At 35.6% G+C, this 24,843-nt stretch overlaps 1 protein-coding gene across 2 annotated transcripts in view; it reads right to left on the bottom strand.

Moving 5' to 3' along the window:
* The window catches only part of TMEM232 (transmembrane protein 232), a 341,832-nt gene that overhangs the window by 163,516 nt on the left and 153,473 nt on the right, over window positions 1-24,843 (bottom strand). For both annotated transcript variants that reach the window (XM_077139001.1, XM_077139002.1), the window contains exon 12: window positions 16,195-16,373. In XM_077139001.1, coding sequence (XP_076995116.1) covers window positions 16,195-16,373 — 179 coding nt within the window. The remainder of the gene's footprint in view (window positions 1-16,194; window positions 16,374-24,843) is intronic.

Raw genomic sequence — 24,843 nt, 5'->3', positions numbered from 1 at the left:
TGAAATGAATGCATTTTATATATGGAAAGAGTTGGTGTGTGGTATCAGGACAGAGGAGCATTGTTAGGGAAAAAATGTGTCTATTAGGTCTTCTATTTGGATATTAAGTATAGTTTAAGGTAGTGTATATTGTTGTCAAGGTGACAAGAGGTGGACTCTGTGATAGTTAGGTTCAGGTGTTAATTTAGCTAAGTGATGATGCCCAGTTGTTCTTTTGCTGTAGACTTAAATCATAAACACATGAATTTTATCTATGAAGATTACATCTGCAGTAGGCTAAGGTGAGTTTCTTCTGCAATGAATGACATTTAATTTAATCAGCCAGGGGCTTAAAAGGAGAAGTAAAACAAAGAAAGTGCTCAGAGCTGATGTAGACATAAATGGTTGGAGGTGCAGAGAGGAAACGCCCCAGGGAAAGCCTTTTGAAATCAGAAGCTGGGAGAGAAGGCCAACAGACATGACTGTATATTTAATAATCAAAAGGAAAAGTTATTGTTTTTTAACTATACCAAACATGATGTTTTAAAGAGACACACCTTATATAGTCACAAAAAAATCTGAAAATGAAAATATTGGAAAATACATATCATACAAACTCTAATCTATACACAGCTGGTGTTGGTATATTAATATCAGAAAGTAGGCATTAATGCAAGAAGCATTACTAGAAATAAAAAGGAAGATTTCATAATAGTAAGGGCTCAACTAATAAAACCATTTAAAATATTTTAAATCTGCACATACTCAAATGCACATTTGAAAATACAGAATAGTTTGGTATAAAGCCATAATAATTAAGAAAGTATGTTATTGAATGAAAACAAAACTAAATCATGTGTATGTAAATACATGATTAATGAAAACTGTGGTACTGCAGATCAGTGGGAAAATAATTCTCTAATACATGGTATTAGGTAAATTAATACATCTAGAATATGTCTAGAACCACATAAAAAGCAATAATCAGAAAGAACAAAATTGATAAATGGACTATATTAAAATTACAGGCTTCTATTCATAAAGTAATGTCCTTAATAGAGTGAAAACCCAAGGTGCAAGTAGAAGAAAATATTTTGAAATCAACATGGAGCTAGTTTCAACATATGTAAAAATTTCTACAAAATAATGAGAAAAAGAAAATCCAACAGAAAAAATGGGGCAAAATTCCCCGTACAAGAGAAGTTCAAAATGGTCAATAAACAAATAAAGAGATGTTTAACCTCATCAGTCATCAGCCACAGGTACATGGAAATTAAAACCAAAACTAAATGCCATTACATACTCATAAGAAGAGCTAAATTTAAAAATCTGAAAATACTAAGTATAAGGACGCAGAACAACAAACATTCATATGTACTGCCAATTGTTTCAATTTGGTACAAAAATTATGGAAAACTATTTGGTATATATATATATATATTTGGGTTGAATATATGTCTTCCTTATGACCGAGTTATTCTAGTCCTTAAAATTAGATTGCGATATATGAGATTATATTTCTGTAGAATAAAAAGCAGTTGAATATCAGCTACTTCATATGGGTCAAAGAAAGATATTCAAATGAGCCTCAGAGACTAGTGCAAAAATGTTTATCGCAGGATTATTCATAATAGCTTGAAACTGGAAATATTCCACATACCCATCAACAGTACAAAGGATAAATAAATTGTGATATATTCATAAAATGGAAAACTATGAGGCAATGAAAGATGAATCTAACATACATAATGTTGATTAAAAGATGCCAGATAAATATTAGACAAACCATGTGTCCATTTATATGGTTAAAACTAATCAATAATATCAGATTATAGGATCAGTGGTTACTTTGGGGGAGAAGGGAGAAGATACTCAATAGAATGGGGACTAAAGGGAACTTCCGAGTTTGTAATATTTCCATAACATATTTTAATACATTATTAATTTACCTGAGTATGTTCCCTTTGTGATAATTCATAGAGCTGTACCTAGGTTACACTTCAATAAAATTAATAAGCAAAAGGATAAAGAATGTCAGAAAGCAAAATGTGCAAAAATATACCACACATAATGCCAGAAATAAAGGAAATGTTCAAAAAACAAAAAAAAAAATAAATAATTATGGGAGTGCTGTGAAAGTGATACAAGAGCCAAAAGAAAAGAGGCTCTCCGAGACTAAAGTTGCAACAATTTAAGCAAAAGGTGAAATAGCATTGTATTAAAACCCAAAGAATAAATAAATATCCTTGAGTACATACATACACACACACACACATGCATGCATTTTTTTAAAAAAATAAGTAAATGGGGAGAAAAGACAGAATTCTTGTGGAAAGCAATTCAAATAATTTATGTAAATGCTCTTCCCCTAACAAGGTGGAACATATCCTCATTCCTTGAGTGAGTCACTGCTTCTAGTGACTTCATTCCAGAGAGTATGAGAAAGGAATTAACTTTACAGTGGAGAACTGACAATGCCTCAGGTTGGTGATCTAATTTAATACTGATAAATCTGTTGACATGATGTAATGGAATTGGTATTTTACCTATGTGGTCTTCCTCCACAAAACCTATAACCTCAGTTGAGAAATAGTATGTCCCAAAATATGCTCCAATTGAGGGACATTCTGCAATATACTTGAACAATACTCCTAAAATCTCTGAGAAATTGTCACAATCAAGAGAAGCATAAGGAGAGATGAGGACTAATGCTATGTGGTGTCTTGGATGGGATCTTGGAACAGAAGAAGGGAATTAGGTAAAAACAAAAGAAATCTGAATAAAGAATGGGCTTTAGTTAATAATAATGCATACATATTGGTTTATTAATTTTAACAAGTGTTCCATAGTAATACAAGATGTTAATAGTAAGGGAAACTGGGTGTGGGGTACATGAGAACTCTCTGTACTATCTGCACAATTTTTCCATGAATATAAAACTATTCTAAAATTAAAACTTTATTAAAAAAAATATATATATATACCATGAAAGTATTAAACAAAAGAAAGTTCCAAAGCAGGAATAAATTATTTTAAAAAGATGTAGGAAATTGTATACATGAGTTTTACCCAATATTAATTACCAAACCTTTAAATAAATTTAAAATATGTATTAAGAAAATAATAAAATAAAATGCATATTAAAGAAAATAATCTAATCGCCAAATTCAATATAACCAACGTTTCCTTAGAAACCAGCTCTTCCACTTAACATTTCTATTTATATGAAACCACTGAAGTCTGTAAGACCTTAGCTTAGTAACTTAAACACAAATCATTTTCCTAATTAGGCTAGTCTCTAACATATGTTCATATCCCTGCTTGACTCATGGTATTTCTTTATTTAAAAGATGCTATCTTTGACCCCACTATGTTGTATCATTTAATCAAACTCATCATCTAAGTTGCTAGCATTCAAATCCCATTTGCAGATGACTATAATCTATTCCTCATGATTATAAGAAAAAATTAGAGACAAAATATACATCTGAACTGAGTGTCATGAACTTTAATGAGGCTAGTCACATGTTATTAGTCCATTTATATTGTTCTTTACTTATTTCTGGTAAAGGCTGTCTTCTGGATAAGACATTTATTTCACATTTTTTAATTGATTTTGGTGAAAATTTTTATATAATTTCTTACATTATATATTTGTAGGATCTTAATATTGAGTAAGGAAATTCAAACTAAATTAAATGATATTTCACTGTCACCACCTAGATTCTTTATCATCTAGGTCCAAAATCATATAGTCTATTGCTTAATAATCCAAATGTCTGTAGCTAACATTTATAGAAAACAGATTTATGGCAAAGTTGTATCTTTTCATTAATTTATTTAATGAAAATTTAACTTATTTAGTATTTCAAATATGTATCATGCCTTAAGTATATATAACTGCATATAGAGCTTTCTAATTTAATTATTCTCTGAGGAAAACTTGTCTCCCTTACCACATTTGTACTTAAAATAAATGAAAGCATACTGTAGAAGCCTTCTGACTAGGCTTTGAAAGCTAATTAGAACATGTAGTAGCTATGCTTTTCCTTATTTTTTTATTATCAGTGCTGACTGCTTGAGGAATAATGTCTTTGCCTGGAATCTAATGCCAAAAAAAAGTTGCTATGTGTGATTGCCTGACTTATGAAATTCAAATTCTATAGAAACTTACTAAAATTTTGAAGAAAGAAGACATATAAATAGGGTTCTAATTACAAAAATGACAAGTTCTAGTTGGTTTATTTAGTCGTCACACATAACCCAGTATAATCCATTTAAGAGTAAATACAAAAAAAAGAATAATAAATAATTGCAAGAATCATGAAAACAGGATAAACAAAAAGAAAATAAGGCTACTGTTGAGATTACATATAGAAACACATACATATCATCCTCTACTCCTGTCGGAAATTGACTAAAAAATTTGACTAATTTTTCTTCAGCTCCAGCAACGAATTAATACCAAAATCAATGATAAGATTCATGGAGTCCATGAAATTAAGGAGGATCTCTTTCTTAACTCACAATAAAGGGAATAATGGGGGTGATGTAGTGGCTATCACAATACTAGACATAATCATTATCTTCATTTTCATTTCTCTTTCTCTGATCATGAAAGCAAAGTCAAGGATAAAGCTGAAGCACAACTGGATAAAAGCAAGCCCATGAAATTTCAAACAATGTTGCTCAGGCAAGCAGTTCTCTGAATGTCTGTCTTGCTCCAAGGGAAAAAAATGGGATATCTAGAGAAAGGGATGGACTGCCTGTCATTTAGATTTGCCTCTTTAATGATTATTACTCCAAACTGGACTTATGATTTAAAAGCAGAGTTTAAGGTTCTATTTTCTACTATTAATCTAGAGTGTAGATACTCTGTGTTGCCAATAATGGCCCATTCATATGCTCTGACAATCAGTGGGACAGACGGAATTCATTAATTGGCATCCGTAATTATCATTAGAAAGCAAGACATTAAGAATGTTAAGATAATTGCATTTGTGAAAGCTAGAATAAATCAGAAACTTTCAGTAACATAAAAAAAGTATATTTTAGGGTAAGAAACACACTAAATTGACTCAAAATAAGACTAAGAGAAGAAAAAATGTTTGATGGAGTTCTGAAATATCATGGAATGACATGAAGAATGTTAGTGAATTATATGACTATTTTCAAAACCGCTTTCTTTGAATGTGAAGAAAAATATATAGTATTATTCAAACAGAACAAGAAAAAAAATGCAAAAAAATTTTAACTCTAAGGAAAAAGACCTTAGTTTTAGATAGTCCAACTCATACTATTTAATGCTGAAATGGAAAACATATTAAAAAGGTAACTAAATAATTTATTATCTAAACTGACACTTGTAAGAATGAATCATATACTCATCACTAATAAGAAAGCCAGGACAATAGGGATAACCAGGGCAAACTGGGATGTATGGTCAGCATATTCATAAACCTCTCTAAAAGGCACAAAACCAAAGCAGAATTACTCTTCCCACAAACTGACTCCTCTCTTCCAGCTGCTTAGTCAGAATAGTGCCAAGTGTTGGGTCTGCAGAGAACAGTGTAGAAACCTATTCTCAGTGTCTGAAGAGAAAAATGTGAAGGAATGTGGGACTTTCTTTACACACAGTCATTTTTATATCCCAAACTAAGAAATTTCAAGAATGTGCAACTATACAAATACCAGCCAAGTTTTCCCTCATCAACTCAGGAAATTGGTAACTAAAGCCACTAGTGAAATCCCTAAATCATGTTTACTTCATCAAAGCAGATGGTCTTGTAAACTTTTCTCAAGCCTGCTGGCCCAGTTCCATGAACACTTGAAGAATGCCTTTGTCAACAATTGCAGCCACACACCGTCACAACGGAAGAATTCCATTTGTTTACTTTGTAGCTTTAGTTTCTGCATACTTCTTATAATAATCTTATGTTACTGTTTCTTTACTTTTTTCACCTGAAACACTCAGCAGTTACTTTTAATTTTTTCTATTAAAATCAAATTTTCTCTTCTATACTTCCATTATAGCAGCATAATAATAATAAATCAATATTAAGAAATAATATTCTTCTGCATAAAGCTAACAAATTTCATCTCCAATGTATTTTTATTTCTTTAACTTACACTTAAAGTGTTTCACAGTAATAACTCATTTAATTGTCACGACAAACCTATAAGTTAAATACTATCAGCCCCATTTTACAGAGAAGGAAACCAAGGCGCAGATATACCCTAAATCACTTGCAGAGCTGCCATTTGAACCTAGAAAACATGGCTCTAGTCTGTATGCTCTGGTCATTAGGCTATGCTGTCTCTTACATGAATACAATGTACTACCTCCGTCTGTGAATAATATAGGTACTCCTTAGCACAATCTTCCAAACGTAAGAAAACTAAGGCTGAGAGATACAACTTGTCCCAAGTCCCATTGGTATGAATGATTATATGGAGGTGAAATTTAAACTCCATCATTATGTTTTTGTTCCTGTAGGTTAATCTAGTGATGTGGTCTGATAAAATTGGTTTAAACATTAACCTGTTATTGGCCAACATAAATTCAGTTATTCGTTTTTCTTATACGGGTATGCGGGTTAGCATGTCAAGAACAATGTTGAACATTAGTGATAATAATGAATATCTTAGACTTGTCCTTGACTTTCATATGAATAAATCTAGTTGCTCATCTGTGACCTGTGCTGCCAAGGTTTTTTACATTCCTTTTAGTCAATTTTCATCATTTATATTTTTGTAGAAAATCATTTATTGCATCCAGATAACCAAATATGTTAGCATGGATTTGTAAAATCATTCTTTTTAATTATTTAAGTCTTATGGTGATAGCGTCTTTACCAATTGTTTCAAAAACTTTCCTCTTGTTTTCTTTTTTTTCCCATTACATCACCTTACATAGTGTTTGTATTATTTTTACTTTACCCAGAAGAATTTTTGGATATATTCTATGTTCTATGCCTTTTATAGTCTAATGTTACTGCTTTTATTTTTTTCTTTACGAATGTTTCATTTTCCTTAATTTTTTCTCATTTTTCACAAATTCTATTTTTTCTTTATTAAGGAAGTTACAGGTTTACAGAATCATGCACAAAAACAAGATTCCCATATACCACCCCACCACTCACTACCACACTTTGCATTGGTAGGGAACATTTATTACAATTGATGATAGCACATATTTACAATTGTGTTATTAACAATAGTCCATGGTTTAACTTAGGGTTCACTCTCTGTAGTGTAGTTCCATGAATTTTTAAATTTTATTTTGTTACCATTTAGACAATCTAACCATTTCGTTTTTTAATCATATCTAGATGATATGCTTCAGTGCTTTAAATTACATTCACAATGATATATTACCATTGCTACCATCCATTGCCAAAATAGTTCCATCATTCCAAATAGGAATGGTGTACATTTTAAATCTTAACTTCCCATTCCCTATCCCTCACCATCCCCTGATAACCTATAGTCTAGATTCTGTCTCTATGAGTCTGCTTAGTCTTATTATTTCAAATCAGTGAGATCATACAATATTCCTTTTGTGTTTGGCTCATTTCACTCAACGTGATGTCTTCAAGGTTCATCCATATTGTTGCATTGTTCTAGTTTCCTAGCTGCCTAATGCAATATACCAGAAACGGAATGGCTTTCAAAAGGGGGAATTTAATCAGTTGCTAGTTTACAGTTCCAAGGCTGAGAAAATCCCAATTAAAACAAGTCTATAGAAATGTCCAATCAAAGGCATCCAGGGAAAGACATCTTGGTTTAAGAAGGCCGATGAAGTTCAGGGTTTCTCTCTCAAGTGAGAAGGCACATGGCAAACATAGTCAGGGCTTCTCAGCTGGAAGGGCACATGGCAAACACGGCATCATTTCCTAGCTTTCTCTCCTGGCTTCCTTTTCATGAAGCTCCCCCGGAGGCGTTTTCCTTCTTTATCTCCAAAGGTCGCTGACTGGTAGACTCTCTGCTTCTCGTGGCTATGTCATTCTCTGCTCTCTAAGAAATCTCTCTTTCTCCAAAATGTTTCCTCTTTTATAGGACTCCAGAAACTAATCAAGACCCACCCAAATGGGTGGAGACATGCCTCCAGCTAATCCAGTTTAACAACCACTCTTGATCAAATCACATCTCCAGGGAGATGATCTAATTGCAGTTTCAAACATATGATGTTGAATAGAGATTAGAAGAAATGGTGTGCCTTTTACAAAGGATTAAAACATGGCTTTTCTAGGGTACATACATCATTTCAAACCAAGACACGCATGTATCAGGACTTCACGCCTTTTTACAGCTGAATAAGATTCCATTATATGTATATACACATTTTATTTATCCATTAGGTTGATGGACACTTGGGTTGCTCCCATGTTTTGACAATTGTAAATAATGCCACATAGACATCAGTGTGCAAATATCTGTTTAAGTCCCCATTTTCAACTCTTTGGGGTACATGCGTAGCAGTCAGTTTGCTGAATCATATGACAGTTCCAAACTTAGCTTTCTGCAGAACTTCCAAACTGTCTTTCACAGTGGCTGCACAGTGTTACATTGCCACCAGCAAAGGATGAGTGTTCCTATTTCTCAGCATCCCCTCCAACCCATGTTACTTTTCATTATTTTATTAGAAATAGCAGCCATTCTAATGGGTATGGAATGGTATCTTATTGTGGAATGGAATCTTACTGTAGTTTTGATTTGCATTTCCCCACTGGCTAATAATGTTGAGCATCTTTTCATGTATATCTTTTCATGGCCATTTGCATATCTTCTTTTGAGAGTTGTCTATTCAAGTCTTGAAGATACTATTTTTAATCATTTCCAAAATCTTACTACTATGTGTTATTATGGACCATTTTGAAACAACTCTCCTTCTGCACCTCACCTCTTACCACTCTCTCCTTCACTTACAAACCCTGACAATATCAGCTTTCTTGCTGTCAGTTAACATACCAAACTAACTCTACCCTAAGAGTCTTTGCAATCCCTTCTACTGTCTGCTAGAGGATATGGTTTTTTTATGGCTACTTCCTTCTCATTGTTTGGGTTTTATTTCAATACTGCCTTCTGGGAAAACCTTCTCCAGCTGTTCCAGCTGAAGTATCCATGCCCCATCCTGTCCCCAGTCCCATTTGAAGGGCTTTGCTGTATTTTATTTTCTTCACAGTAGATATTACTATTAAAAATTATATTTTAATCCATTGATTTACATGCTTCTTGTTGATCTCCCTGGATGCAGCTTTAAGTTATATTTGAAAGAAAATTTATCTGGCTTATTTAAGATTGTATTCTCAGCATTCAAAACAATGGCTAGTGCCTATACAGTAATTAACTCATTTCCTCCTCCTAATAGTAGTTATTTATCAATGCCTATTTTCATTTCCAAGTGATTCGAGATTTGACTCATGGTTTTGTTTCCAATTTAGCAAATATATGTGTTTAATTGTTAAATATGGTATTAGACTTTTTTTAAATATTTAACAAAATTTATTAAGAAATCTGAAGAAAACAATATGGGCTCTGCTCTTGAGGCACTCACTCTGAAGAAATCAAAATAAAGTATTTGTCATGGTCAGATTCATGTGTTAACTTGGCCAGGTGGTGGTGCCCAGTTGTCTGGTGAGGCAAGCACTGGCCTGTCTGTTGCTATGAGGACATTTCATGGACTTAAATCATGAACATGTTGGCTGCATCCAGAGGTGAATACACTTGCAATCAGCTAAGAGGAGGATTCAATGAATATGCTTAATCTAATCACCAGAAAGCGTTTAAGGAGGACTCAGAAGAGACAATCACTCTTCTTGCTTCAGACTCAGAAGAGGCAATCACTGTTCCTGCTTCAGCCAGGTAGCCTCTCCTGAGAGTTCCTTGAGGACCTTCATCAGAGCTTTCAGCTTGTCTGCCCTACAGATGTCAGACTCTACATCCTCACAGTTATGTAAGACACTTTTATAAATTTTATATTTACAGCTATCTCCTGCTGATTCTGTTTCTCTAGAGAACCCTAGCTAATACAGCTTGGTACCGGGAGTGGTTCTTAAGAAACAGAATCTTAGAAATGGGTTTTTATGATTGTTTTTCTACTCTGACTGGACTCAGAGGTACTAAAGAGTCTGTTTCCAATAATCAGAATGGCACTGGCAATCAATGGGGTGAGCCGGCAAAAAGACATAGTCAAAATATCATAATAGAATTCTGCTAATGCTTCACTTATATGAAGCCAGGCTGTGGGAGATAATGTTTTTGACACCTTTATGGAATTTTGTGGAATTAGGAGGTATAGCAATGTTGGCTGTTTGTTGTCAGATACACTCTTTACATTGATAATGGAAAGGGATGAGCTGAAGGCTTCAAATGAGAAACTTACACACCTTATAACAGATGTAAAGGTTTCTATCAGTGCCTTGAAGGAAAATCTTATTTCTTGTAGCCACAGACTTGAGATCTCTGAAAATCAGACTTAGAGTCTCATTGTTAGGGTAGCAACTTTATGACATAAACTAAAATGTCAACCGTGCATGGTGTCTGCCGTTAAAGTGAGAGCATTGATGGGAAAGGAGCAGGACCCTGAAAAATGGGATAGCAACACGTGGATTGATAATGATGGCTGTGGAGAGGCAGAAACCCTAGGTCATGCTAAGTCTTTTCTAGATAACCCTGTAACAGTCTGCCCTGAGGACATAGCTGTCCCACCTCCAGCCTTCCTTGAGGAGTTGGCCACCCAACCTCCACTTAAAGGGATTAACCCTGGGGTGATTAATCCTGTTTTACCAGACAAAACTGCAAACGAATGCCCAAAAGCAATTGGCTTGGAAGATACTTCTAATTCTTTTCATGACTCATCCCCACCACCCCTCATTTCTTCCAGACCTATAACTAGGCTAAAGTCCCAACAGGTTCCAGAAGATGAGGTACAAAGTGTCACTCATGAGAAGGTATGCCATACTCCAAAAGAACTGCATGAATTTTCCAATTTATATAGATAAAAATCAGGGGAATATGTGTGGCAATGGATTTTAAGAGTGTGGGATAATGGTGGGAGGAATATAAGGCTGGATCAGGCTGAGTTTACTGATGTGGGCCCACTTAGCAGAGAGTCTGCATTCAGTGTTATAGCTTGAGGGGTTAGAAAAGGCATTAACAGTTTGTTTGAAAGGTAGGTGGAAACATGGATCAAAAGGTAGCCAAGATTGGGTGGGGCCATGGTGGCTCAGCAGGCGGAGTTCTCCCCTGCTATCCCAGAGACCCGGGTTTGATTCCTGATGCCTGCCCATGCCAAAAAAAAGGGGGGGGGGGGTGTTGAAATGCCAGAACTGTCCTGGTATAATGTAGACGAGGGGAATCTAGCAGTTTAGAGAGATTGGAATGTTATAATGGATTTATCATAGAAAGTCTGCTCATATATCCCAGGAATGTCCAGAGGATGCACCTTTTACCAGAACTATGAGAAATAAATTTGTGAGACTAGTGCCATCATCCCTGAAGAGCTCTGAGGTCACCCTTTTCTGTAGGTCAGATATTACTGTGGGAACTGCTGTCACTGAGCTGGAATCCTTAACACAATGGGGATGATCGAATCCTGAGTTGGCAGAAGCCAGGTGGCAGCACTTATTTGCCAAAGACAAGCTGAACATGGCTATCGTAACAGACAGCAGACTCAAAGCAGGAGTCAAAATAATCTAACTCACAGAGACTTGCGGCATTGGCTAGCAGATCATGAAGTACCTAGAAGTATAATAGATGGGCAGTCTACTAAATTCTTATTTGAGCTGTATAAGCAAAAGAGTTCTAGGTCAAGTGAACAGAATTATAACTCGAATTACAAAAAACAGAGAGTCATGGCCCCATAATCAATTTCCAGGGAATAAGGGAGAGGCTAGGTCCCTTTGGGGTAGGACCCTGTTACACTGCCACAAATTTATACTGTTAATATTCCTCCAAGCCTTCCCTAAGGAGACCTACAGCTTTTTACCAGGATAACTGGACATTGGGAAAAAGGAAATGATCAGATATTTTGGGGAGTATTAGACACTGGTTCAGAAGTGACATTAATTCCAAGGGACCCAAAATGTTACTCTGGTCTATCAGTCAGAGTGGGACATTATGGAGGTCAGATGGTCAATGGAGTTTTAGCTCAGGTCTGTCTCACAGTGGGTCTAGTGGGTCCCAAACCCATTCTGTAGTTATTTCCCCAGTTCCAGAATGTATATGTTGGAATAGACATACTGAACAACTGGCAGAATCCCAACATTGGCTCTTTGACTCTTGAAGTGAGGGCTATTATGGTAGGAAAGGCTACATGGAAGCCACTGGACCTGCCCTTCCCTAGCAAAATAGTAAATCAGAAGCAATACCAGATTCCTAGAGGGAATGCAGAGATCGGTGCCACTCTTAAGATCTTGAAGGATGTAGGGGTGGTGATTCCCACACCATCTCCATTCAATTCTCCTACTTGGTCTGTGCAGAAAATAGATGGGTTTTGGAGGATGAGAGTGAATTATCATAAGCTCAACCAGGTGGTAACTCCAATTGCAGCTGCTGTTACAGATGTGGTATTATTGCTTGAGCAAGTCAATGCATCCCCTGTTATCTGGTATGTAGCTATTGATCTGGAAAATGCTTTTTTCTCAATAGCTGTTAGTAAGGACAACCAGAAACAGTTTGCTTTCAGCTGGTAAGGTGAACGATATACATTCACCATCCTACCTCAGGGGTATATCAACTCTCCAGCCCTATATCATAATTTTGTCTTCAGGGATCTTGATCATTTCTCCCTCCCACAAGACATCACACTGGTCCATTATATTGATGATATCATGTTGATTGGACCTAGTGAGCAAGAAGTATCAACTGCTCTAGAATTATTGTTAAGACATTTGCATGTCAGAGGATGGGAGATTCAACAATTCAACAAAAATACAGGGGACTTCCACCACAGTGAAATTTCTAGGTGTTCAGTAATGTGGGGCATGTAGAGATATCCCTTTTAAGGTGAAGGATAAGTTACTGCATCTGGCCTTTCCTATGACCAAAATAGAGGTACAATGCCTAGTTGGTCTGATTGGATTTTGGTGAGAAGCTCTTTCTCATTTGGGTATGCTACTCTGGCACACTCATCAAATGATCAGAAAAGCAGCTAATTATGAGTAGGGACCTGAATAAGAGGAGGCTCTGCAACAGGTCCAGGCTACTGTACAAGCTACTCTGCCACTTGGACCATACGATCCAGCAGATCCAATGATGCTGCAAGTGTCAGTGACAAATAGAGATACTGTCTGGAGCCTTTGGCAAGCCCCTATAGGAGAATCACAACACAGACCCATAGGATTTTGAAGCAAAGCCTTACCATCCGCTGTAGAGAGCTCATTGAGGACCTTCACCGGAGCTGCCAGCTCATGGCCTTCCCTACAGACCTTGGACTCTACATCCCCATGGTTACATGAGGCACTTTTATAAATTTTATATTTACAGATATCTCCTGTTGATTCTGTTTCTCTAGAGAACCCTAGCTAATAAAGATTAAAGTAGAGAATAACTCTGGAGGGGAGGCTACTTAATAGTTGGAAGGATAACCTTATCTAATGCAGTTGAGAAAGATAGCTTTGACTAGGTGAATTAAAGAATTAAATTAAAACCTAAAAACTAATAGTTAATACATTTGTTGGTGCTGCCTTAATTTTTGATAATTTTATAATGTTATTTTACATTTTTATATTTTCTTATTAAAAATAGAACTTTGACGTATTTTAACTGAAATTTACAGCCATTATTCAAGCCAAATACTACATATTAATGGGTGTGGTAGATTGGGTCAGTCCCCACAGAGACATATTCATGTCCTAACCCCCTGCACTGTGGGTGTGGACTCATTTGTAAAGTGGATGTCCAAAGATCTATTTAGATAAGGCCAAACTGAGCCAGGATGGGCCTTAATCCAAAAATGACTGAAGATCTTCTAAGTAAAGGTCACCTAGACAGAGACACAGGGGACTGAGCAAGAGAAGAACAAGCCAGAGGAGACAGAGGGACAGCTCTCCGTGTGGTGGAGGTAGAGGTTCATGACCATCAAGCCACCACCAGAACACTACAGACTTCAGAGAAGACACGACCCACTGATAGCGTGAATCTGAATGTCTCATCTCCAGACTGTGAGTCAATAGACTCCTGCTGTTTAAGCCAACCAATTGGCAGTATTTTGTTTTAGCAGTCCCGACAAACTAAGACAATTAGTCTTAGTTTCATACCACTTAGGCTCATACCACTGGGCCTTTGATACCACAATGTACCTATTCATAAAGTCTTCATTTCAATTCAGCCCTTGAGTAGTTTGCACAATTTTTAAGTCTAAGAGTACATAACTGATATAAATTCTAGATTCTATAAAAACTAAGCAAATTTTCCATTTGCTTTGGTATATCAACTATTTGTATACCTAATTCTTAGTTTAAAATATTTTCTTATAATAGTAACCAAACCTGCTATTGGCATTTAATATTTTGGAGAAGTCTAAACTCCAGCCCTGAGATTTATTTCATGGTTATTACTTTCACATTTTTTAAAATAACTAACCGGATACTTATAGAATGAATGAAATTAATGAAAATTTATGAAATTTAATAACCTCACCTAGCATATCTATGCATTTCTAGCCTTTTAGTCATTTTTTCTTGGAAATTAGTCAAGTTTTTCACTTTGCAGTTTCTGGTGCTCTTCTTTGAATATTATTTACATTACATTTACTTTATTCTTTTTTTTTTAGGAATCCCAGTTTTTATACCTTTGTTTCATGCTAGTCTAATGCATATTTACTATATCTATGACTGTTTCCTCAGTTCTTTTTCTCAGTATTCTGAAGGTAGCTTGTAAAGATTGCTCTCAATATAACTGATAATTTTCTGTTTAAATTTTGCTGTTTAGTGGTTTAATGAATTCTTAAATCATACTATTACATTTTTGCTATAGGTGAGGTACCTTTCCTCTTATTATTATGTCATCATTCATTATACTTTTGTATCTTCTTTTATTTCCTTGCCAGTTCAAAGCAAATGCTATCTATAATTTATATCGATTACCTACAGTAAACTTCTTCAAAAGTATTTTTTAAAATTTCACACAGGCTATATTTAACTACTTCTTTGATTCTTGCAAAATATTATAGACCCTGTTATGTTTTGTTCCATTTTATTTTGTGTTCTTCTTTAATGAAGTATTTTTCAAGTGGTTATTACACATATTACTACAGTAGAGTATCCTGGGTTGTTTCTCAAATTAAAGGATGCCTTTTAATGTTTTAAATATTTAAATTATAATCCAGAAATCCAGGTAACATAAGTTTTATTTAAAAATTCAATCATCAAGCAGACTGCGAAGAGAAGGGAGTGTCCTAGAACCAGTAGGCACCCTAAAGGTAACTTTTACCATTACCCATGTATCTTCTCTGTGTGATGAAAGTGATCAGTTAGGAACACTTTAATAAAGCAGGCTTCTGTCAGCCCTCTCTATTCCAGTGTCATGCTATGGCTTTGTTAAGCCTTCCTGATATTTCTGCCTGCTGAGCTAGAGAAGGAAGGAAACTCAAAAGCAAGAAAAGGTTTTTCGATTCCTCAAATTTGTAAAAAGTTAAATCAGAGAAAAACCTCCTCTGCCTCATGCCTGGATCCTAAGGTCAGCCTGCCTCTTCTGACAGCTGTCAGTATTAGATGTGGAATGCTTTTGCATCTTTTCCATGCCCATACTTGCAGTAGCCCTCAAATTCAAGTACTTGTTATATTCCTTAAGACTTCTGTTACCGTCCATATTTCTTCACCACATTTTCTGGGAAGAGAGTGGGGCATCAGGCTTTGATATCTTAATTCAGTCCAGCCCATTTACTATATGTCTGTCAGAACTTTCCACTAAATTTGAATTCTGTGGTAGCTTCATTGCTTCCTGAGGTGGATTTTCTCCTAGATTTGTTAAATTTATTTAATTCTATATTTCTTTAGCATTTTTGGAAAACTGCTTAAAATCATGCCACAATCTCTTCTTGAGATTGATCTTCTTATCTTTAAATAAAAATAGATCGAATTTACAAACAGTCATCAACTGTGAGTTGCTGATACTCATGAATGGGGAAATTCCTCTTTCCAAACAGAGAAATGCCAAATATGCCCCTCTGATTAAGGAGGCACCACTTTATTACCCAGGGTTTCACCTTACCTGAGCTATCTTTATTGCATTAAAGACTCTCTTGTCTTTTTCACAGTCCTTTGTTTTTTGTAATGTTTGCCATATTATGTTTCTTAGTCCATCCTGTTCCTCATCTCCTCGGAGCTCCCATGACATTCTCACCAGGTTATACACTAAGCCATAGTATGTGGTCCAGACCAGCTGATCACCTGTTTACAAAAACACACTCCTTGTGAAAAACAGCATTTTATTCACCTTATCAATGCATGCTTGTGTGAAAGGAAGAAAAGTTATTTTACCGACATTCATGATAATATTCTTAAGTCTAGAAATTGAGTATTAATAATCTCTGAACATGAACTGCTTTTACTCCTTGAATTGTGAAAGATAACAGGTCATTTTAGTATTTTAACAATAGGAAAAGATTAATTGAACCTAATATCATACTTCCTAAATTTAAAAGTTAAATAAGTAAACTGTGAACTGCATACTAATAACAAATCATTGGAATTCAGGTAAAGAGTAATTTGTTTTACGGAATGTGAACACTAAGATCATCATGGTGAATTTTATAATAAATAAACAAGAAAAAATCATTTGCCATTTAAAAAATTATAAGCTTTATGGAACTTGGATTTTGAATCATGAAGAAACCTATAAAAATAATGTGAAAAGCTAACAAACATTGCTGATAGAATTAAAGATGGAAAGTTTTTTTTAATAATAAAGGCAAAAATTAATTGGGAAAAGGAAAGAGGGTCATAAATCCAGAGGCAATAAACAAATATAAAGCACCCCTTCTAAAACTTCCATAAGAATGAACAATTTATGTAAATTAACAACTTCCACTTTCAAAATATACTTCCCTATAGAACAGAGGGAGAAGTTTCTCTTTGCTTTTTAGTCTTAATCATTTCTTACCTAGCTATTGTACATCACTTTACAGTAATATTCAGGAAAAGAGAATTCTGATTTAGGTAGAGATGCGTGAAATAAATTTAGAGAGTGAAATAACACAGACCTCAAAGGGGTGATGAACTTACATTAGCAAAAGAGTCGTATGGGAGTTCTGAGTACTAGTGAAGTAAGAAGAGCAAAACGGAGAGTTCAGAAAGTAAGATGAAGGAGTTTAAGCCAATTAAAAATCTGCATTGTACTTTTCCCCAAAAATCCTAGTGATGCCCCTGTGAGGTTGAAAATCATCAAAGACCCTCCTGAAAAAAAATATAAGAACAGTCTGAAAAGTCACAATCCCTAACTTGCCCTAATTCAACCCAGTGTCGTTATGTCAAAGATTAATAAAAATCATTATTCTATATATGAGAGTACCTACAAAGTGCTCTAATTCTAGTCTTTAAAACCCTGCTAAGTAGATAGTATTCTATTTGGAATAATAGAAGAGAATGTCTGAGCTTCGACTTGGTTAGAAACTTCCAGCATCACATAAATGATAAGTGACAGAACAAATGGAAGGTTGGTCGAATCTCAATTTTGCCCCATGCAGGACAGCCTCTCCAAATCAGACAAGTACTTTTCCTTCCAAACACTATCTCTCATTCTATTCACATGAAGAGGCTGGAATGAAGAAACAAGAGGTAGAAGAGAAAGTATGCACATGTTTTAGAAATGAGGAGGAAGGCATAGGTCCAGCCTACCCACCATAAGGCACCTTCCACCCTTTCTATCACTGGTACTTTAGAAGAGAAAGTACAATCTGTAAATATGACGCTATAGTTAAACAGCCAATTCTTTTGAGGATTGTCATTTTTCCCCTGATAAAAACTATTACTAGCTAAAATTAAGTACAGAAATATTTGAAATTATATATAAATTTAAAAAAAGCTTTTTGAAAGAATGTAAATGAACTGTTTTTCACCATAAGCTTGGAATATAATCAATCAATAAGCATACATTTATGTTTTACCATTTTCTTTATGCTCAGTTCTGAATAAGTTGAGAGAAAGAGATAACCTGTGCTTTCAAGGAGTCCCCAAATCTGGAAGACAAGAATAAGTTGTATGAGAAGTTAGAAGTAGCAGTTCAATGAAAAGAGGATGACCATCACTGTAATCAGAAGCACAGGACAAGAGAAAGTGAGGAATGGAAGAGTAAGGAAAGGAACTGGAGAAGATAGGATCGAACAAAGTGTAGAGGAAGAGGCTGGGAGAGTATTTCAGATAGGAGGGTACCCAGGAACAAATGGTTAGCACTGAGAATAAATACTGTGCTGGTTCCTAATTGTCTTCTCATCCTGATTTGAGATGGATAGATTACCTACCCACACTGCTGTCAAAGTGAATTTTCTAATTCTGATTATGTGCCCCACTCTCAACTTGTCAGAGGATTGCCGTTTGTCCCTAAATAAATTCCAAATTGCTTAGCCAGTCAGTTAAGGCTTTTTCAAATATGGTGTTGTTTTGGAACACACCTAACTCCACTCATTCTTTCCCCACTCCTCTTGCATAATATACCACAGACAAATGGAACTCCCAGAAGTGCTAGAATACATATGTTACTCCATCTTCTTATCTTTGTATAAACTTTTCCCTTGACTTAATCAGAAGTCAGTCTGTCCCAAAATACATCCACACTTTACCTGGTTTCTCTCCCTTCTTCTACATCCTCTCACTAGGAAGTCTCCTCTGAATCCCCTAGATACTTACCTACATTGTAATATATTATATTGCAATGGCATATTTCATCCTTAGATTACAAGCAACCAGAGGATAGGGAATATGGTTTTTTCACTGTTACATCTCCAACATTTAGACACAGTGTAGAGAGTGTCTACAACATGATAGGTCAAATTTATAAAAATCTGTTTAACTGAATGAGGGGGAATAGGCAGAGTGGTTACTCATCCCTGCTTTTCTCAGCCTGAGGGCTCTTTTTTCTTGAACACAGGACATTCAGTGGTGAATCTTGGACAATACTGACAAATCATGGCAACTGGTCACTCTAGAAGTGGGATGTCCCATAGAGAGGTAACTACAAGGAGAGAGAAGGGAAAGGATGATGGTGAGGAGCTCCAATTGAGCTGAGGTGGAGCGTTCATATCAGAAACTGATTAATAACAGTTTCGATATTAGCTTTATGATTTAAAGATAAAATAGGGTCAGATTAAAAAGGACCTTCAATGGATAACAGAAAATCATGGCAGGTGTCTGAATAGAGGAGTAACATTACTTTTTATTTGTGCAGCAATAAACTGAGAAAATAAATAGGGGAGTTTTGTTTCTTCTATTCTGCTTTGAGTGACCCTGTGGAAGCTATCAGATATGTTACTTTAAATACACTGAGATAAAATATGCCCCTGTCTGTAGCTAAACAGACAATACCCTAGTAAATAAACTGAACCTAAAAACAATTCTTAATAAACCCAGGAAAAGAAGCGATAGTGTTTGAAAACCAACATTATGAGTCCTTCTTTGTAGCAAAGCTTTATTTTAATGTTTAGACTTCTTGGTAGCCGTCAATTTGCCAGTCTAGGTATTTAAATTTCACATATTCAGTAAATGTGAAATATGAGTATGTCTACTCACAGGAATAATTATGAATGAGTATAGCCTTTAAAATTTTAACAAATGTAATATGACACAACAGAATCAAATGTGTCACTGAAATGTAACATAAATGTAAGCTACAGCTCAAAACATTGTCTGGATGAAATGCCATGTGGAGTGGAAAAAAACTGGATCTAATGCCAAGAAACCAAGGTTTGGATGAAAACAAATCAGTAAGTCAGTCACTTAGCAAATGTTTACAAAGTGAATGTGACATGTCAGGTACCCTTCTATGTATCCCCCCCCCCCAAAAAAAAGACAGTGTTTCTGCTCCTGAGACACTCAACTCTGTGGAAACAGACATACTAAGCAAGTAAAAAATATCAGTGTATCATGAGTGTTATTAAAATGATAGAGGATAGTTATGTAAAGGACAGAGACGAAGAAAATTACTGTACACAAAGTGAAAAACCTCTATAAGAAGATGATATTTAAGCTAAGAATTGATAGATAAAAAAAAAAATGGTAACCTTTGGAGGCATGGAAAAGTGTTCCTAACCAAGATAATGGAAAATACAAATTCCTTGGGCCTAGAATATCTTGACAGTTTATAGAAACAGAAAAAAAAAAAAAAAAGGGCAGATGAATGGAATATGAGATATGTGGGGAGTTGTCATGGTACAAGACAATGTCAGGGAAGTTTGCTATTAGTGGAGGGCACACTGAACGATTGTGACTGATTTCATAAGCCAGGGAAAGGAGTTTGGATTTATTCTTTGTGTAATGAAAAACTACGAAAGCTCTAAAAATAATGCTTAATTTTTATTAAAGTGATGTAAAAAGACCCACTTTATGCTTAAACAAATCTTTCTGACTTCTTGGTGAAAACCAAATTCTAAGGGATATAAAGAGGAAACAGCAGTAATCTAGAAGCAAAGTTATGATTGCTTGGATGAAGAAGGTATGTGGTAAAAAGTTAACATTGTCCAAAGACAGGTTTGGCCTTTGCCCCCAGTTCCTGGGAGATGATCTCTAAATCCTTGGAATGTCCTGCCTGATGAAGGTGTCTCTGTTTACATGGGAGCCTTGGGCCATACCAGATGGTCTGTGCCAACAATGTTATTTATTGTGGGGGATCTTGTCCACACAATACCAGCTGGATCTCTGGAGGGGCTGGAGCTAAGGTCCATCATGCAGCTGGTGACATGATGACATGACCAAGCCCCAGTGAAAACTTTAGACACCCAGGCTTAGATGAGCTAAGGGTGGCTCTACTTTGTATGTTTTGTCACACGCAGCTACTGGGACAAATAAGCACTGTCCGAACAACTCCAGTGGGAGAGAACAAGTGGAAGCTCACACCTGGTCTCTCCTAGACAGTGCCCTATGCACCTCTTCCCTTGGCTGATTTTTATCTCTATCCTTCCACTGTAATAAATTGCAAACATGAATATAGTGGCTTTGTTGAGTTCTGTAGTCCTTCTAGCAAATTATTAAAACTGAAGGTAGGCTTTGGAAGCCTCAAACTCACAGTTGGTGTCCAAAGTGAGGGTGGTATTATAGATCCCTGAACTTGCAGTTGCCAGAAGTGAGAGTCATCTGGGGGCCTACTGAACTTCACAGGCAGTAGCACTAGAGATAGAGTGAGGTATAAAATTTGGGATGTATTTTGGATGTATAGTAGAACTATGGAGCCTGCAACAGGCTATCCAAAGGAGCCACAGTCAGCTGGTAGCCATTAACCCCGAGCGATGCAGTCACATGTGCCGGTTGGAAAGTCCCTCGTGCACATGATGTATAAAGGTCAACAAATCAGTAACAGCACATCTGCAGTTAGCCCCAATAATGGCTATAGCTTCTAATTTGCCTTATGTTTGGTCTACGATTCTTTAACCAATTGGTTCCGCAAACTGCTATGTATAAAACCTGCTGCTGTTTGTACCTCCTTTGTCCTGACTTGAAACGGCATCTGCAGAGCTTTGTGCCCTGCTGCACAGCACAATATAATGGTTTGAGCCTGACCTCTGATGTCATGTCCTGTTTCAGAAATCGCTCCGCTGATGGCTGTGCCCCAGTGCCAGGGGTGCAACAGAATGATGAGGAATTCTATAGCACCCTTAATTTTCAGAATGTTGTTACTCTACATTAACAATAATACGTTTGTGCTGTAGTATTTCAAAATATGGTTATACAGAAATATGTTATATTTAACTTTATATATTTATATATATAAATAAGTTTTAGTCAAAGAATTGTTATATTCAGCATCATATTTGATATTTGTAACTATTAAATAAATACCCAATAGAAGAAACTGAAGAGAACCAAGGTATTACTGGTGTGTCCATTGTTGCTGCAGTTTATGAAAAAAAAAAAAATAGGTCATCTGATTCTTTTTTCCCCTTAAAGCAAGGCAAGTTATTTTAAACAGCAAGGAGAATGGCTAATAATTAAAAGACAATCTATATGAACTTTTTACTTTTAAATGATCACAGTGCAACATTTTATTGAAATGTTTGGTAAGTAGGATGCCAAAATGTCAATGAATATTTAAGGAATTGAGTAGAATTTGCAATGGTTAAGATATCATGATATTTTCCCATAGTCAATTATGGAAGTCTTTTCATCAAAAATAATACACGTCTGGTTTTATAACTGGGGACCAAGGAATAGAGTAATTAATTTTCTTTTCAACAACAACTTGAAACTGTGATTCTTATAAACAAATTAAGGAAATAAAAGATTTCTGTTCCTTGGATTTACTTTAAATTTCACTAAGCTAAAGTCACACCACCAAATGACATGGGCTATCTTAGTGGAAGTAGACAAGCCCAGGGACAACACAGACAAAGGAAAACATAAATAACAAAATGCTTTTGAAACAATAAAAACTGAATAGTACCTTTTGCAATAGTTCTTTTAAAACCCATAATCCAAAAGAAACTAAGACACACAGAGATTAAACAGGTTGCCTAAAGCCATTCAACACTTGACAACTGAGCTGAGATTCATCCTAAATTGCTAACCAAGTCCAGTGCACATTTCTTCATCTATAACATGCTTTGGAACCATGCCAGTGCCATTTTCTCCTCCCTTCTTACTTAAGTTTCCCCACCCTTCCCTCCATTTGAGGGAATTTTATCATTCCTTTCAATCAGCAAGTACTTAGAAATAGCTTTAAAAACTAAAGTAATTGTTTAGTCACCAAAAACCTTAAGAACTCTCTAGACAAAAAAGTAGGAATATCTAATAATGTTGGATTAAATTAGAGTTTTCTGTATCCTTGAACATTTTATCAAGCTACTCTTGATGGATGGGAGGGGAGAAGAGAAAAATGGCTCTAAGGTATTAGCATTCATTTCTGGACCAGATTAAATGAAAGAAAAAATAATCAATCTGAAGCACTCTGGAGGACCTTAATATAATTCTGACTGGTATAACAAAGGAAGTTACAAGTTCCTGGCAAGTTATTTTCACTAATGGATACACATTTGCTTCTTAATTAATTTGGATAGAAAGCCTACATCTATCTTGCTTTTCTTCTCCTCTGCTAAGATATATTATTACAAAAATTGATTTTTAAAATGGCATACTGGAATCCATTTTAGCACCATAAATCTTTTGGCAACACAGTATGATTTCTAGTGTCTTGGTCTTTTTTTCAATTTGTTTAGCTACAGATGGATTTTAGACCATGTGCTCAAAGGTGACATGTTTTATTTTGTCTATGCTTCAAAAATATGAGGAATAGTCCTATGAGATTCTCAGCTCCTTCATTTGACTAAGTGAAGACTTTTAGATAGTCAAGGGATTTTGACTGAAAAATCCTGCATGCTGTTTTAGCTTGTCCCATTCTAAAGGAACATAGTTATCAAACTGGGAAATAAACAAAAAGAAAGAACAGGAGCCCTTTAATTTTAAGCATGTGTGGAAACAGAATAAGTTTCATTTGTAGGAATGACTGTAAAACTTTGTGAGAAGAGTAGTAATGTTTTTGGACATTTAAAAATCAAGACAGAGTTCTCACCGGTCATGCTGGAAACCTGGGTTCGATTCCAGGTGCCTGCCCATGCAAAATAAATAAAAATAAATAAATAAAAATCAAGGCAATCCTTTTTCCTATAAATGGCTGTTTCTTTCCCTGATTTTAATGGGCTTTATGAAGATCCTCACATAAATTTTATGCGAGGGCTCTCACCACTATAATCAGTAGCTATTTCCTACAGACACTACAGATTAAGCTCTGATTGATGGAGTAGTATTGACAGGGAAGAAAACTGTCAGCATTTTACATTTTTCTGGGGCATAAAGTAATCTAACAGCACAAAATACAGGTCCTATTCAAGTTTTACAAAACGGAAGTGTAAGTGGGCAGTCTCAGAACACTTAGCCACATGGACTCTTGTTCCTTCACCCCATATTTAAAATTCTTACATTTCTGAGCTGCAACTATTTTCCTCTGAATCTTCTCCTGCTCCCAGAACATTGTTTTTCTGATGATAGGTAATGGATTAGATGATAGGTAGATAGATAGATAGATGGACAGACAGACAAATCATAATGTAATGTGACCATACATATTTCATAATTTTCTGTTTTACTTAGAAATATATATTGTAGAAAACTTCCTACATTATGACACTTAGTCTACCACACTTACTGCAGTTACTATGTAGATATGTATAAATTTATCTACATGCATATGATATACTTAAGTGATTATCTCTCAAGAACGAATTCCAAGACAAGGAACAACTTCTAGGACAAAGTATAGGCACATTTTCATTTTTACAAATATGGACAAATGACCTCCGGTTACCATTAAGTTCAAATGTCAATTTGGTTAAGTTAAGGTGTCTGGCTGTTTGGTCAAGCAAGCACTGGGCTGACAGTTACTGAGGATATTTTGTGGACTTAAATCAGTCAGTTGATTGCATTTATGGCTTATTAAGTCTGCAGTCAATAAAGGAGATTGCCTTTAGCAATGAGAGAAGTCTCATCCAATCCCTTTAAGCTGAAGGTCTTAAAAGGAGAACTGATTATTTCATTGGTCAGAAAGAATTTCTCTCCCTACTCCAGCCAGTCAGTTTCTCCTGGGGAATTCATTGAAATCTTCAACCAGTTCCCAATTTACAGCTTGCCCTAAGGAATTCAGACTTACAAATCCACATGGTTG

The sequence above is a fragment of the Tamandua tetradactyla genome, chromosome 21 (genome assembly GCF_023851605.1).
Source record: "Tamandua tetradactyla isolate mTamTet1 chromosome 21, mTamTet1.pri, whole genome shotgun sequence".
NCBI lineage: Eukaryota > Metazoa > Chordata > Mammalia > Pilosa > Myrmecophagidae > Tamandua > Tamandua tetradactyla.
Note: the sequence above shows the minus strand (reverse complement) of the source record. Positions and strands in the feature narration are given on the sequence as shown.